The sequence below is a fragment of the Elephas maximus genome, chromosome 10 (genome assembly GCF_024166365.1).
Source record: "Elephas maximus indicus isolate mEleMax1 chromosome 10, mEleMax1 primary haplotype, whole genome shotgun sequence".
Lineage (NCBI taxonomy): Eukaryota > Metazoa > Chordata > Mammalia > Proboscidea > Elephantidae > Elephas > Elephas maximus.
In genome coordinates this window covers 113,071,629-113,088,622 of record NC_064828.1, presented here as the reverse complement: position 1 = coordinate 113,088,622, position 16,994 = coordinate 113,071,629, and the positions used below count along the sequence as shown (strand labels likewise).

At 49.3% G+C, this 16,994-nt stretch overlaps 1 protein-coding gene across 1 annotated transcript in view; it reads left to right on the top strand.

Annotated features, from left to right (window-relative positions):
• Positions 1-2,086: 2,086 nt before the first annotated feature.
• Positions 2,087-16,994, top strand: part of YY1 (YY1 transcription factor) — a 29,374-nt gene continuing 14,466 nt past the window's right edge. Inside the window, exon 1 of the mRNA XM_049897703.1 lies at positions 2,087-2,863. Within this exon, the coding sequence (XP_049753660.1) occupies positions 2,185-2,863 (679 nt within the window). The 5' untranslated portion in view covers positions 2,087-2,184. The remainder of the gene's footprint in view (positions 2,864-16,994) is intronic.

Genomic DNA, 16,994 nt, shown 5'->3' with positions numbered 1-16,994 from the left:
ATCCATTTATGCAGAATTTATAGCCTATGAAGCCGGAATGACTTCATTCGACAGATCTGACTTTCCAAACTGTGTGGGTGCAGCACGCCAAGGGGAATTACTCAGGCTTTGAAACTCATATTCAAAGAGGAAATGATCATTTTTCCCCTTACGCTAATATCCTGAAAAATCAAGTCCAATGCCATTTAGGACGAAGTGGCCCCTAAATTAGATCAATAAAGTCATCTTTTAATTGGAATGAATCAACTTTTCTGTGTGCGCAGTAAGAAAGACACCTGTTTGTTTTTACAAATTAGATCTAAGATGAACGGATTACAGTGCAGACCACTGGGTTTCTACCGCATGAACAGTTTTTCATGATTCCAAGAGTAAACACGTTGAGAATATTCACCTTCAACAAATTCACGTGGGGATGAAATCGGCCAAACGAGTACAACAAAGACAAACCTTTTCAGTTTTTCATGATCCTCCTAAAAACCGGTACATTTTATGTGTGTTGCTTTAAACGAGCTGTCAGGTCGACCAAGAGGATGGATAAGGGCAAAAACACTTCGATGCAATACAGCTTCTCAGGGAGATTTAACTTGCCCATTTGTGCCAAGGGGGTGGGGGGAACAAACCTAAGCTCTGTTGCAGGTTTAATGAACACAGAATAAAAAATGTGAAATTTTAACCGAGACAAAACTACTGCGAAGAAGAAGGGGCATCTATGAAAGTGGGAGATCGGTGAAGACAGCGGGCCTGGGAAGCGATGGCTGGCCAGACGGCGACAAAGACACGCTCAAGACGAGGAAGTTTTCGGAAGCTATAAATAGCCAAGCCGCGGGACGAGCGCTCCACGATCTACCGGGAAACAGGCGCCCAACGGCCCCGTCTCGGTTTCCGCGGGTCACAGTGGGGTAACCGACACCCTCCCAACGGTGGCCCTGGGGGCTCGCGGGCGCTTCCCCCACCGCGCGCGCTGCTCCCCACCCGCGGGCGCCGGACCCAGGCGGGCGCCGGACCCAGGCGGGCGCGGGAGCCAGGCGGGCGCGGGAGCCAGGCGGGCGCGGGGACCGGACACCGCCGCGAGCTGCAAGCCCCGCGGCCCGGGCGCGGCGAGCGCGGGCGGACATCTTCCCTCGGCGGCCCGCCCGCCTTTGTTGGCGCGGCCCTGCACACTCACCGCGCCGCCATCGCTCGCCCGGAGCCGGGAGCCGGGAGCCACGAGCAGAGGCCGCCCGACGCGAAAAAGGAAGCACAGGCGTTTCTCGTCAAAGCAGACTTTATTGGGGCGGCCGGCAGCCTCGCGCGCGCCGGCCGCTCCGCCGCACCGCCCGGGGCCGCCCCCGGCCCGCCCGCCGCTCCGCCGCACCGCCCGCCCCTCCCGCTCTTCTCCCAGCTCCCCGCCCCGCCGCGCCCGGGGCCGCGCGGACCGCTCACCGGCTCCCGAGGCGGCGGCTGCAGCGGCGACGCCCCGCTCCCGAGCGCGGCCCCGGCCTGAGGCGGCGGCTTTCGTGGCGGCGGCACTGCGGTGGGCGGGGGCCGCGCGACGAGGAGCGACAGGAGGCGACGGCGGCGGCGCGCGCTGACGTCACGCGCCGCGGGCCAGCCGTCGCGCGCGCGAGCCGCCCCGCCCCCTGCCCCGCAGACCCCAATCCGGGAGGAGCCCGGGCGGGTGGGCGGGGCCGCGGCGGCGAACGGGACTGAGTGATTGGCGGCGGGGGAGGAGCCAGAGGGCCGGCGAGCGAGTGGGAGCGAGGCGGGGCGGGCCGCGGCCAGCGCGGAAGTCTCGCGAGGCCGAGCCGGAGCGGAGTGTGGCGGCGGCGGCGGCGGCGAGATCTGGGCTCGGGGTGAGGAGTTGGTATTTGTGTGGAAGGAGGCGGAGGCGCAGGAGGAAGGGGGAAGCGGAGCGCCGGCCGGAGGGCGGGAGGAGGCGCGGCCAGGGCGGGCGGCCGAGGCGCGCCGAGGCGAGGCGGGGAGCGGGACGAGCCGCGGCCGAGCGAGCGCGGGGCGCACCGAGGCGAGGGAGGCGGGGAGCCCCGCCGCCGCGCCCGCCCCTTCCCCCGCCGCCCGCCCCCTCTCCCCCCTCCGCTCGCCGCCTTCCTCCCTCTGCCTTCCTTCCCCGCGGCCGGCCGCCTCCTCGCCCGCCGCCCGCAGCCAGGAGCCGAGGCCGCCGCGGCCGTGGCGGCGGAGCCCGCAGCCATGGCCTCGGGCGACACCCTCTACATCGCCACGGACGGCTCGGAGATGCCGGCCGAGATCGTGGAGCTGCACGAGATCGAGGTGGAGACCATCCCGGTGGAGACCATCGAGACCACGGTGGTGGGCGAGGAGGAGGAGGACGACGACGACGACGAGGACGGCGGCAGCGGCGAGCACGGCGGCGGGGGCGGCCACGGGCACGGCCACCACCACCACCACCACCACCACCACCACCACCACCCGCCCATGATCGCGCTGCAGCCGCTGGTCACCGACGACCCGAGCCAGGTGCACCACCACCAGGAGGTGATCCTGGTGCAGACGCGCGAGGAGGTGGTGGGCGGCGACGACTCGGACGGGCTGCGCGCCGAGGACGGCTTCGAGGACCAGATCCTCATCCCGGTGCCCGCGCCGGCCGGCGGCGACGACGACTACATCGAGCAGACGCTGGTCACCGTGGCGGCGGCCGGCAAGAGCGGCGGCGGCGGCGGGTCGTCGTCGGGCGGCGGCCGCGTCAAGAAGGGCGGCGGCAAGAAGAGCGGCAAGAAGAGTTACCTGGGCGGCGGGGCCGGGGCGGCGGGCGGCGGCGGCGGCGACCCGGGCAACAAGAAGTGGGAGCAGAAGCAGGTGCAGATCAAGACCCTGGAGGGCGAGTTCTCCGTCACCATGTGGTCGTCAGGTGAGCGCCGGCCGCGCGCCCCGGGCCCGGGATGTTTTTGTTTTGAAGGGAAGCCATGTTTTATGTGTGTGATGGGCGCCGCCATCTTCTCCGCAGGGCAAGTATGGCGGCCCCGAAAGATGGCGCCTGTGCGGCGGCGGCGGCGGCGGCGGGGGCGGCGGGCCGGGCCGAAGATGGCGCCGGCGGCGGCGCCGGCGGGCCGCAGTGGCGCACTTCCCGGCCGGGCGAGCGGGCGGCCCGGGGCGGGGCGGGCGGCGCGCGCTGGGCCAACCGGCCGCGGCCCGCGGGCGCCGCCGCCGCCGCATTGTCCGGCCCCGGGGCGCGGCGTGGGGGGCGCGGGCGGCCGGGCGCCTGGGGTGCGGCCGCCTCGGGCTGGGGCTCGGGCTGGGGCTCGGAGCGCGGCCTGGGACGCGCCGCGCCGCCTGCCGTTCCGCCGCTGCCCGCTGGGGGCGCCCGCGGCCCTCCGCCCGCCCCACTTCCCCTCGCTCCCAACCGCCCCGGAGGGGGAGGGGCGCGGGCCCCGCCCACCGACGCTGCGCGCGGCCCGGCCGTCCGGTTCCCCCCCCCCGCGCCCCGACCCCGGGCGCTCGGGCCTCGGGTTCCGCGGGTGTCGGGCCCCCCGGCCCTCGGGTTCCGCGGGTGTCGGGCTCCCCGGGCGGTCAGGGCTCCCCTGTCGTCAGGCCCTCCGGGTGTCGGGCCCGCGGGCTCCCCGGCTGTCAGGCTCCCCGGGTGTCGGGCCCCCCGGCCCTCGGGCTCCGCGGGCGGCGGTTGGAGCCTGTCACGGGGCGCGCAGCGGGAAGAGGTCTCGGGGCCGCAGGCGTTGGTGGGCAATGCCAGTCTTCCACGTCCGCGAGGTTTTGGGTTTTTTTTTTTTTCCCCAAAGTGCTTGACGTTGTGGAAGTAGGTTGGCCGGTGACACAGCTGTGGACGCTTACGACTAAGTTAATAAAATCCACTACTTTCCTTCTAAGCTGCTTTTTACTAGATAAAAACATAGCTGCTTATTTTTCCCGTGAAAAGAAAGACTTTAAAAAGCGTCTTCTACTATTTTAGTACTGCTGAGAGCGAAGGTCAGAGAAAATATCTAGGGCAAAAGGGACTTATCTGCATGTGTGAAACCGTTGAGTTTTTTAGAGCTCTAGCTCAGTGCTGGTTTTCTCATGCCGGTATCCCGTGTTCACATGCTGTCTAGCTAAATTGCTGCGGTGTTAAATAGGAAGAGATTGAGAATAATTCGGCCCTAAGTAGTTAATCCAGCACCCGTGTAGATTGAAATTGTAGAGCCCCCACCCCCATAATTACTCTAAAGCTATTAAATAAAAATCCAGAATTGGATAAATCCCAAAATAGGGAGCTTCGAATGTTAAGCAAACCTTTTGCCCTCAGTGAATTCCAACTCCTAGTGACCCTACAGGACAAGCTAAAACGGCCTCCTAGAGTTTCCAAGGAGCGCCTGGTGGATTCGAACTGCGGACTTTTTGGTTAGCTCTTAACTACTGTGCCACCAGGGCTTTCTTGGATATTAATCATTGTTAAAATTCAGAAGAATGAATGAAGTAGAAAAATGGACTGAAAAGCTGATCTCGTCGCATCTAGTGCAAGCGCCCAGGTTAGGATCGCTGAAGCTGCGTGGATCCATGACTCAGACAGCTGAGCAGAGGGTTCCGAGTCGCTGCCAGAACCTATAAGCATGTGCTAACTGGCACCGTGCTGGGTTTCATAAGCCCCTTGCCATGGAGTGGGTTCCGACTCCTAGTGACACCGTAGGACGAAGGAGAGCTGCCCCGTAGGGATTCTGGGGCCGCGGTCTTCACCGCCGCATCTTCCTCCGCAGAAAGGCCGGTGGCTTCGAAGTGCTGACCTTTCTGGCAGCTGCTGAGCATGCTTAACCGCTGCACCACCAGGCTCCTTGCTGGATTCTGTGTAATGTAGTAATTGAGTTCAGCAGAAGCAGTATGTTGAAATGAAATCTTAGTTCCCTAGTGGTTCTCAAAAGACACCTGTAATAGTTTTGGTAGCTCAAAATGATTGTACACTGATTGTGTTCAAGTAAAAGGCTGTGGTTTTTCATTAATAGAAATAGAATGAGGGAGGAGAGGGTTTGATATTGATGAGTCTGCTGAATTCAGGATGCCATCTGAAATTAGGTGTTTAACTGAAGCTACTTTAACTATGTGAAACTACTTTTTCTCGTACTGAATTTCTGGAGCGTATTTTGTATCTATTACATTCAACGTTATTTTGTATCAAATTGCTAACGTACCTTTAGAAACCCAGAACACCTGGTAATATGTAGCTTTGCGGGATGATCAAGTCAGCCAGTCGGGGGAGAATGTCTGAGGGGCTTGGCTAATGAGGGTTAATGTGCCATTAAGCCAACATTTCAAGTCATTAATTCCCTTGTACACGTGACAGCTTACAAGGTTGCACAGTTTGAGGTTATTTTAATGTCCATTTCCTTAAAGAATTAGCTCTCTAGCATGTTACGGAATACTGTGCGCATGGAGGTAAATGTAAATATTTGATGGTAACGTGCAGGATGGCCTATTTCCTCAGACGTGTTTTGTGGTAAACTGTCCCCCTTCCTTGTGCTTGTGGTTTGAAGTTCTTACCAAAGAGAAGCTAAATAGTTTGTGGTCAACTGTGCATGTCTCAAGTTCAAATTCTGAATAAAGTCTAATCTTCAGAACTGAAATAACACCAGATTGATTGTAACAAGTGAAGAAATCAATGCAGGTTAGTTTTTGAACTAAATTTGCGCACACAAGTGTGTATGTGTGTGTGTTGACTGTGGCAGGTAAATATTAAATGCTCCCACAGGCTTTATCTCCTCTGATCCTGGGCATGAGAGTTTTAAACTACCCTGTCGTTTCACTGACAGCCCCTTAGATTGGAATTGGAATAAATAGCAAGGCCGTGGTTATGCCTAAGCCCCAAGCATAGTTACCTAAAGCACCTATAAAAATAGTTGTGTGTAGAGTGTATTCTCCAGGCTCTACTTTCTTGTTAGCATCTCTTGGTAAAAATGAAAAAAAAAAACAGTTTAGTGGGAGCTAGCATGCTTGTGGAAACCATATATTTGGTTTTTATAGGTTCCTTTTCCAAAAGGTCGAAGGTTTGGACCCACCAGCCGCTCTGCAGGAGAAAGATGTAGCAGTCTGCTACTATAATGATTTATAGCCTTGGAAACCCTATGGACCAGTTTTACTCTGTCCTATAGGGTCTCTCTGTGAGTCGGTATCGACTCGACAGCAGTAGGTTTGGTTTCTTGTTTTGGCTTTGCTTATGTGCCATCTTTCATTAATTTCTTACAGTTAACAGCATTCTGTATGGTGGATATCTTTTGAGTGGAACAGCAGCAAGGGAAACTATTTAGTAGTTCTCCGGTACACAGTAGCCCTGGTGGTACAGTGGTTAAGAACTCGGTCTGCTAACCAGAAGGTTGGCAGTTCAAATCCACCAGCCACCTTGGAAACTATAGGGCAGTTCTACTCTGTCCCATAGAATCGTTAAGTTGGAATTGACTAGACGAGTTTCTTTTTTATATGTATGTATATGCATGTTTTTTTGAAAGACTAACTTTTTTTTTCTTATTTTATAGAGCTTACACTGGGTTGAGTCGGGAAGCTAATGATGAAAACTTAGCATTTAAAACATTTAATTTTGAGAGAAATTCGAAGGCTTTAAAATCTTAGGGTTTCATTTAGTTAGAAATTGTGACTTCATGGAGCTGTTGATATTTTAATTTTCTGTTAGGCTGTATGTAGGAGTGCTTTGTGCTGGATTGAGCAAAACATCTCGCAGACCAAACCAAACCAAACCAAACTCACTGCCATCGAGTCGATTCTGACTCACAGTGACCCTATAGGACAGAGGAGAAGTGCCACAGAGGGCTTCCAAGGCTGTAATCTTTAAGGAGGCAACTGTCACGTCCTTCTCCTGCAGAGCGACTGGTGGGTTCGAACCATCGACCTTTCAGTTAGCAAGCAAGCACTTTAACCACCGTACCACCAGGGTTCCCCTCTAGAAAACCATTGATAGTAAAATCAGTGAATTGGAAGAAAGCAGAAGAGTATTAAATTTTTTTTAGTTTTATAAATTGAGAAAGTTCAGGTTTACTAAAACTTACTAGTCTTGGCCGTTTGTCATTCCTCTTGAGTTTCCTCCTTTTATACCAGCATGATCAGCTTCTGAAAACTCAGCCATTGAAAACCCTGTGGAGCCCAGTCCTACTCTGACAATAAAAAGGACTTACCATGAGTTGGAGTCAACTTGATGACACATGGTTTTTAATTATCCCTAAGTAGACATGCCTTGTGGCCCCATGTGTGTCAGAGTAGAACCGTACTCCTGGGGTTTTCAGTGGCTGATTTTTCCTAAGGAGATCTCCAGGACTTCCTTCCGAGGCCCGGACTGGACTCGAACCTCCAAGCTTTTAGTTAGTAGCCGAGTGTGTTAACCATTTCCACCACTCAGGGCCTTGCCATGAGTCAGTTGACTCGACGGCAACTGGAGAAAAAAAGAAAGTGATGCCATAAATACAAATTCCCGTGGAGCCACAGCAGAGAAGCCCTCCAAGGCAATGGTGTCAGCCTTGTGACCTACACAGGCAGCCTCAGTCACAAATCTGACTCCGGGTCGGTAGGTAGCTCAGGAAGCCTTACCTTACTGGTGAAACCTTCAGTGCCGCCAGAGGCTCCACTCCAGGGTGTTAACCTTTCCTTTTCCTGCCCACTCCCCCTAGTGGGAACAGAACAGTTTATATCAGGAAAAGGTCAGGTCTCCTCTCTTACCTGTAACTAGCATTTTAGAAAAATAACTAGCTTTCCAAAGAGGTTTAAAATAAAAGACGTATGCTAGGTTCCTAGCAATTAGGTGGGTATTTCAGAAAGTTTGTCTATTTTGTTTTCTTTCTTTTTGAAGACTGCTTAGTAAGGTCAGTTTGTTTTAAGGCTGAGAAACTTAGGACCATAATTGGCACAAATGGGCAAATGGTTAAGCACTGGGATGGTAGCCGAAAGGTTGACTGTTGGAGCCCACCCAGCGGTTCTGCTGGAAAAAGACCTGGTTATCTGCTCCTATGAAGATTACAGCCAACAAAACCCTCTGGGGGCAGTTCTGCTCTGTCACATGGGGTTGCCATGAGTCTCAGTCCACTGATAGCACCTGACAACAACAACAGGTTATTAGCAAAACAGTGATTAGAATGAACATTTCTTAAGATCCGCATTCTTTTGCTTAACTCCTGAGCTGCTCTTCCCAGGTGACGTTTTCTCTGTGCTCTTTCTTACTACTTCCTGTGGGAAAAGTAAGCCAAAGTGGTAACTCATCATTGTGGGAGATCTAGACTTTAAACGGAGTATTTACCCGTAAGTTGTGTTCTGTCGTATTACTGGATAAACACTTTAAGTCTGGCATCTTGAAACACTACTTGGATGTTAAAATAACATGAATTTCATTGCTGCTGGTGGAATATTAGGATGGTCTTAGGAGCGGCTTGACTGTTGGATAGGTCTGTTTTCGTACATGTGGCAGGCTCACCCGATCACAGTACACCAGAGGGGCCGTTTCCCAGCCCTGAGTGTCTCGCATTGGCAGCTCCCACTCTGTTTAACTTTGTGATTAATTATCAATAACAGCAAGCCCAATAGTTTCTGGGAATCATTCGAGTAATAACATCGAATTTCCTCTCTAGAAGCCACTGATGGAAGGGTATGACCTTGGCATGTCTTTTAATTTGTTACCTTGGGATCTTTGCAAAATGAGTTGTTGGAGTGGGGCAGGACTAAAATCATTTTCAGCTCCTCATAGCGGGGGAAAAACTCCCTTACACAATCCTACGTGACGGTAGGAAGCAGTATATATACTGAGTTGCCTAGAGCAAAGCTCACCAGTTTCACTGCAGCCTGGCAGGTGAATTGTTAGGAACTCTGTTGGGTAAAATTCATAATAACTATGGTTTCAGCCTTGCACCGTGGTTTCAGATATAGTTAAGCCTCAAAACAGCGTAAATGGTTATTTGTGCTGGACTGTTGAGTAAATTAATTTTTCTCCTCAAATACAGGAACTGAGGGGTGGGGGCAGGGAGGGGCTGCCGTTGCTGTGCTAGAAGCTGTGACCTTCTGTTGGAATCTGGACCCTACCATTTCTAGAAGAGGCTAGAACGACAAATACGATGTCTGGTATCTCAGAACGTCACACTCCTGGAAACACCCCATAGCGTCTTTCTCAGTCTGCAGTCCTCAGCTTAGCCCACTTTCTTTCTCTTCCCTTTATTCTTCTAGCTTCTAAAGGGCCCAGAAATTTTGAGGGAGAGAAGCTGCTGCCACTGCCTTAATTTGCTTCCTAAATTAGCGATTGGTTTTTAATTTCTTAACTTGTTGGTAACTCATTTATAACTAGTAGTAATATATGTGGTCTCTGTATTAAATAAGTCCTCAACATAGCTAAAACAGACCACTTAATTTTGCTTCCGGGGATTCAGTCACACATGATCCATTCCTTCCTAAATTTTTTAATACTTGGGTGACTTGATTCCCCTCTTAAAAATCCTTCAAACATGCTGTTATGTCAGTAAAGTCTAAACTTCTCACTGAAACTCCAAGGCCCTATGTATTACCTGCCCCTTGCATTCCTGTCCAGCTTCTTTCTCACTCTTCTCTGCTGTCTTGTACTCTAGCTTTACCGGCCCTCTTTCAACCCCTTGAACTTGTTCCTTTGCATTTTCTGTTACCTCTGTCCCCAGTGCTCGGAGCAGGGGTTCACATCCTTAGTGCCTTCTTGTTATTCATGTCTCAGCTCCAAGAGGCCTTCCCTGTCCATTCCATCCAGATGGGTGCCCCCACCCCTCTGTCGCTGTCTTGTCACTCTGGTCTAGTTTCTTTGTAGAACTGTCTGAAATTGTGTTGCCTTTTTAATTTTTTTTTTCCTAAATTGTTTTTTGTCTATCTAATCCAAAACCCGTTGAGTTGATTCCAACTCACAGCAACCCTATAGCACAGAACAGAACTGCCCCATAGGGTTTCCAAGGAGCAGCTGGTGGATTCGAAGTGCTGACCTTTTGGTTATCAGCCGAGCTCTTAACCACTGCGCCACCAGGGCTCCATTGTCTTATCTACTTCCTCAAAAAAGTAAATTCCACACTACATCCTGGCAACCTAGAATAGCAGTAGGCATCTAGAAGATTCCCAGTAAATAACTGGGTAGATGAGTGGATGGAAGTTGTGCCGGAAGGCAGAATCATGGCTTACAGACCAAAATACCGTTCTCTAGCCTGTTTCTGTGTCGGTGGAATAAAAGTATTAAGGGTGAGGAGAGGGTGGAGATGGGTTCTGTTTTAGAAAAGGCACGAGTGTTGGAGTCAGACCTAGGTTCGCATCCCAGGTCTGCCAGCTACTGTGCTGCTTTAGGTACCTTACCCGGCATTTCTGAGGCTTGGTTTCTTCAGCCAAAAAATCGGGTTAATAACTCAAAGGTTTTTTTTTTTGTTTTTTTAGATTGAGAAATGTGATGGTTGCCAGCTTGAAATAGATACTCAATAAGTATTAGTGTCTTTTCCTTAATTCTTTATTATAGGGAAAGTGGGAAATTAGCCCATGTCTGAATTTTGTCTGTCGCTTAGCAGGGAGTCCCAAATATTTAGCTCTCCCCCCATATTATGAAGGCTTGGGCAATGGCGGTGGTGAGTAGATAATGCCATTTTACCCGAAGTTAATGACCTAAGATGGAAAGTGTGAAGGAACAAAATCTAGCCAGCACATAAATAAGATAGTAGGTGGATAGATGAATTGGTGAAAACAGAAAATCAAGATCATGGAAAAAGGAAGAGTTAGGATCACCCCACTTGTGGTCTCTGTGCTTCCTGGCATTCAAGGTAAAAAGGATAGATTAGTACCTTTATCTGACACTAATGTGGGAAGAACGTCTCAGGACTGAATTCTAAAACTGTGGGTGTATGAAGGGGACCACTGGGTGATAGTAACGCAGGTGGGGTGGCGTTTCTCAGTGGATGTGGGAGCAGATTTCATGGTGGTGGTTTAGAGCTGCCGGAGACTGAAAGTGTACCCCAATGAGGATGATTCACCATTTGCCGTGTTCCTCACGTGCTTGCTGTGGTTCAAGGATACCTTGTGGTTCAAGGGTACCTTATGGTTCCAGGATAACTTATTTCATCAGATCGCTACGGTCCAATTTCAGAGGCGTAAGATGTGGGAAAAAGGTCTGTTAGAAGCAATGAAGTACAATAATAATGAGTGTGGCTGTTATGTATGAGTTGAGGTTTAGCTTAGAAACCATACTCAAGGTCAGTGTCTTTGATTTGTGTGATTAATATTCCGGGGTAGTAGGCGGCATAATGGCCCTCCACAGATACCCAGGCCCTGATTTCTCAACCCTGTGGCTGCAGCTTTATAGGAAAAGGGAATTTTGCAGATGTGGTTAAATTAAGGCCCTTGAGATAGGGAGATTATCCTAAGTGGCTGGGCCCTAAATATAATCACAAGTGTCCTTAGAGAAGGAGGCAGGGGGAGATTTCGCTATAGACAAGAAGAGGTTGGAGTGACTTGAGGGAAGGGGTCATAAGCCAAGGAATGCAGACAGCTTCCAGAAGGAACCAGCCTTGGCGACACTTTGACTTCAGCTCTGTGGAACTGATCTTGCTCTTCTGGCCTGCAGAATAAATAAGAGAATAAATCAGTGTTGTTTTAAGGCCTTGACTTTGGGTAATTTGTTACAACAACAACAGGAAAGTAATACCCATCCTAATATCCCCTGTACTTCAGTCAGCCTGCAGGTACTGGGTAAAACGAAAAGCAAACCCACTGCCGTCGAGTCGATTCCGACTCATAGCAACCCTATAGGACAGAGTAGAACTGCCCCGTACGGTTTCCAAGGAGCGGCTGGTGGATTCGAACTGCTGGCCCTTTGGTTAGCAGCCGTAGCTCTTAACCACTAAGCCACCACGGTTCCCAGGTACTTGGTAAATCCCTGCGATAGACAGTGAAACCTGTGAGAGCCGGAACTCAGCAGGACTGCCTTGTTTTTCAGCTTTCAGAAGTTCCTGCCCTTGACAGGGTGCTTACCACTTTCTTATCATCCTCTATTAAGAATCCTACCTCATAAACACCCTGTGAGTTTTCCTCCTTTGACAGGTTTCCACCTTACACAGGTTCTGGCTTTCCCAGGCTTTACTGTATGTAAGGCATAAGACCTCCTGCTCACCTTAAACCTAGCGGGGAAGGGAAAGGGGAGTAAACATTTTTTGTACACTCCTCTGTGTTTTCCAGACATAATGGTTGGTGTTGAACACGTTAGCAAGTTCCATCCTTGTGAGATAAATGGTATTCTCTCTAAGAAACCCAGGTTCAGAGTGGAGGTGGACGTGGCAGGGACAAAAGGCCTCTGGATCTGGGCTTGGGAGGGCTGGTCTTTATTTAGAGGGGTGATGAGAGGAGGGCAGGAGGAAAGTTATCTTTATCACCTACCTTGTGTCAGACGTTGTGTTGCATTGTGGAAATGATTTGGTTGGAGCTTGGAGAGTAGGTGGAACTTCACTAATTAACCTCTCCACCTGGGAGTGCTTCCCAGCCTTTCCGTGAGTTACTTAATTGGATCTTTTTGACCTTTTGTTTTGAGTCTTTTTGCTTTGCCTCTCAAACTAGACTGGGACTGATGATTGCTTTGGGCCCTTAATAGTACCATATGCAAAAATAGAGAGTGTTTAAAAATATGAATGAATTGATTGTCCTGCTAAGATAACTCAAGCATACAGGCCCCATTTGTAGGTAGTGTTGGCTAGATTTTGTTTCTCCACATTTTAGGCCATTGGCTTTGGTCTAGCTGTTCTTTTGCGTTTAGCAAGGGTGTTAGTGAGCCCTGGAATCACCTAATTGACAGCTTTGGTTAGAAGTTCCCAGCACAGTCATTTCTCTCTGCCATTCCTATAGTGACGTGTATTCTCAGCTCATTACAAATAGGAATTCTGGGGTTTGGATTTAACTTGCCATGCCCAGGTATGTTCTGGTAACCATAACTAAGGTACTTCACTAGCAGAAACCCATGTTCACTGCAACTCCTAATGTGGGTTGGCTGTCACCTTGAAAACTGGAGGGGTGTCTTAGTTACCTGTTGTTGTTTGGTGCCATCGAGTCGATTCCTACTCATAGCAACTCTGTGGGACAATGTAGAACTGGTTTCCCAGGCTGAAGTCTTTTCGGGTGCATATGGCCCAGTTGTTTCTCTTGTGGAGTGGTTGGTGGATCCCAAAGGCCAACCTTTTAGCTAGCAGCTGAGCGCTTAACTGTTGTGCCACCAAGGCCCCTTCCTTAGTTACCTAGTACTAGTACAACAGAAATACCACAAGTAGGTGGCTTTAATGAACAGAAATTTATCTTCTCACAGTTTAGGAGCCTAGAAGTCCAAATTCAGGGTACCAGTTCTAGGGACTTCTTTGTGGCTCTAGTCCTTGTCTCCTCAGCTTCTGTCCCTCCATTCCTCAGTGATCTTCATTGGCATGGCATCTGTTTTCCCCTGTCTGTGCTTGCTTGCTTCTGTGCCTGTTGTTGTTGTTAGGTGTCATCGAGTCAGTTGCCACTCATAGCCACCCACCATGTACAACAGAAGGCAGCGCTGCCCAGTCCTGCACCATCTTCACAGTCGTTATACATGAGCCCATTGTTGTTAGTCCATCTCATTCTGCGCCTAATCTACCTTTTATATCCCAGTGGTGATTGGTTTCAGACAGACCCTGCACAGATCTGGGCTCATTAACATAGGAAGGAAAGACTATTCCCAAATGGGATTATGTCCACGGGTATTAGGGGGGTTGGAGCCCTGATGGTGCCGCGGTTGAAGTGTTTGGCTGCTGCTAACCAAAAGGTCGGCAGTTTGAATCCACCAGGCGCTCGTTGGAAACCCTACAGAGGCAGTTCTACTCTGTCGTACAGGGTCTCTATGAGTTGGAATCGACTTGACGGCAGTGGGTTTGGGGTTTTTTTGTTTGTTTGTTTTTTTAAGCAGATTTAGATACTTGCTTCATGCACATGCTTTACCTAAGTGTGTGTCACCAACCAGTAGAAATCAGTAGCATAGCTAGTGTGTCTGACACCCGGAGTAGATTCAGGAATGCCCTTCTCTATATAACAGATTGGTTGTTGGCAATACTCATGAAATGAAAAGAGTGTTAATAATGGCCAGTGCAGACAGTGACTCTCTCTTGGACTTTGTAAACATAGTATGCTATTAAGTTTTTAAAAAAGTAACAGTATAGAAATGAAAAAATGCATTTATACTTTTTACTAATATATTAAACGGAGGGAAATTCATACGTACATATTAGTCTGTAATGTCATGAATTAAAATATTTCTGTTTTGTCGTTGTTAGTCAAGTCGATTTTCAACTCATATCTGCCACAAGTGACAGAGTAGGACTGCCCCAGAGGGTTTCCTAGGCTGTAATAACTCGATGGTAATTTTTTTTTTTTTTTTTAAGCTTTATGGAAGCAGATTGCCAGGTCTTTTTTCTGTGGAGCCAACGGGTGGGTTCGAACCACCAACCTTTCAGTTAGTAGTTGAGCGCTTAACCATTGCGCCACCAGGGCTCTTTCAGTTTTAGAGCGTCATAAATTTTTATCATATTCTGTAAAAACTTCTTCCTTCTGCAAAAATCAGACAGAATGGCCAAATGATAACACTGACGTTATTTGATCTATTGCTTTAATACGAGCGGTCAATTCTGGGTGAGAACATTGTCCTTTTGATTTCTTCTGGCAATAGAAGTTAGCTTCTTTTGTTATTTCTCTAGCAGTCTTCTTCGAAAGTTGATTTTTTTTTTAATGTAAATGTTTATTTCTTTCTGTTCTGTTGTTGCATAGTTAATGATCTTCATAATGGCTGTACCCTTGTCTTTAAGGAGTTCTCCAAATTAACTTCCATGTAGAATGCAGTGTTTATTAAAGAATAAATAATAAACAAGTGATGATATGAAGTGTACATAAATATTATTAAAACAGTCATTATTGTTTTAAAATTCTGTACACACCATGTATCCCCTCATTGTCTATACTCAGGGCAGACTTTTCACTGCCCCACCCGTGATACACCACTGAGTAAGAAAGATTCTCTTTACAGACTGGTTGGTTGTTTCTTTGCATCTGGGCATATCTCTTCAGTCTCCTTTGCAAAGTGTTCCTCATTTCTGAAAATACTGGAATTGCCCAAGTTTTGGTTTGGGGCCCTTTCTCTCTTTGCCTGTATACTTTATTTCCCATGCTTACATATACGTCAGCCTCCTGGAGGTCTGTCCATTGGGTATCTCACAAATACCTCAGAGCAAAATGGTACTCTGCCTGGAGCCTCCGCTTCAGATCACCTCTTCCCCGATGTTTACCATCTCATTAGATGACTCCATCCACATCTAAGCCAGCAGGAAACTCAGATGTCATCTTGACATCACTGGCCTTCCCCCATCCCCCAGCCATATTTATTCCTCTTCCAAAATAAATCTTTAACCTGTCTTAAAGACCTGCTGAAAAAATATTGTCTTATTTGGTAGCAAATCCCATTATGCAGTAATCTCATTATCAGAAATTGTTTCTAGTTTGAAATAAAAAATTTTCCACTAGAGTTTAATCTTATTTTCTCTAAGTAAAATCTTATCATATAGATCAGTGATCAGCAAACTTTTTCTGTAAAGGGCTAGATGGTCGATATTTTAGTTTTCGTGGGCCATGATGTCAGTGCTGCGACTTCTCAACTCTGCTGTGCGAACTTTGCCGCCATAGGCAACATGTAAATGAGTGAACGTGACTGTGTTCCAATAAAACGTTATTTACAAAAATGGTGGCAGGCTGTACCTTGCCAGCCTCTGATAAAAGCCATAAAATCCCTGTCGGCCTCTTGTTCTTGTTGATTTGCCATCAAGTTGATTCCAACTCACAGCAACCCCGTGTGACGGAGTAGAGTTGCCCCATAGGGTTTCCTAGGCTGTAATCTTTACAGGAGCAGATGGCCGGGTCTTTTCTTCTCTGGAGCCACTGGTGAGTTCAAACCACCAACCTATTGGTTAGCAGCCACGTATTTAACCGTTGTGCCACCAGGTCTACTTACAGCGTATTTCTTAGATGTTTTGTGTTCTAATTCTTAGTCATCTTAATGACTGTCCTCTCTTCTTGATATTTTTGAATGCTGGTACTAAGAACTGAGCCTCAGGAAGTATTTCCTGTTTGACTTCCCTCACTCCAGTGTAACTTCCATGAGGGGAGAGACTTTGCTTTGGTGCTGGCATTACTCCCCACACCTCGAACATGAGTAACACGTGTTGAACTAAGACAAGGGGTGCTTTAACCTGTGACCTTTTATGCCATTAGTTCAGCCTTCTTTCTGCCTCAGCACACTTGAGACAGCCCCAATCAGCAGCTTGCTCAGAGCACCAGGGATTCTCGGCTTTGCCCTCATTCTTGCGTCAGGAGTACAGAAGGTCACTGGAGAAGCATTGCTCCCCTGCCCACAGTGTGTTCCTGTTCCACTTGTAAGTTGTGGTGTAGTAGTAGGAGGAGAGATTTGGAGGGTGAGGGGCGGTCACGGGGCAGGCAACCCTGGGAAAAAGTGATTACAGCGGAGTCCCGGCTCTGTAACTGAATATCAGTAACCGCATTTGTTCTCTTTGTATTAATATGTCCAGCTGTTCTTTCTTAGGCCCCTTCATCCGTCCCTGGATGCTGATCTTCATCTGTCAGTGTGTGACCTTGGACATATTATCTCTGATGTTCTTTCTGGTTCCGAATAAGAGAGGCAACAGAGCTTAACAGTTAAGCATACAGGTCTTAGAGTTAGACTTCTTGAGTTCACATCTGCATTTACAAGCTAGTTAACCCTAAGCGAGTTACTTAACCTCCTTGTGCCTTGTCTTTCTCCTCTGTAAAGTGAAGTTGGTTATTTATCCACTTCATGGGGGCGGGGTGCTGAGGACTCAGTGACAGGTGCAGTGATTGAAACTGCCGGTATGTTGTGAATATTCAGTAAAATGTTGGCTGCTATTCTGTGGTTCCTTATAATGACTATAGTGTTTCCTTGAATGAAGAGTGGTGGAAGAGGAGAGGGATTTACGGTATAAAATGGTGTGTTTTGTGCTTTT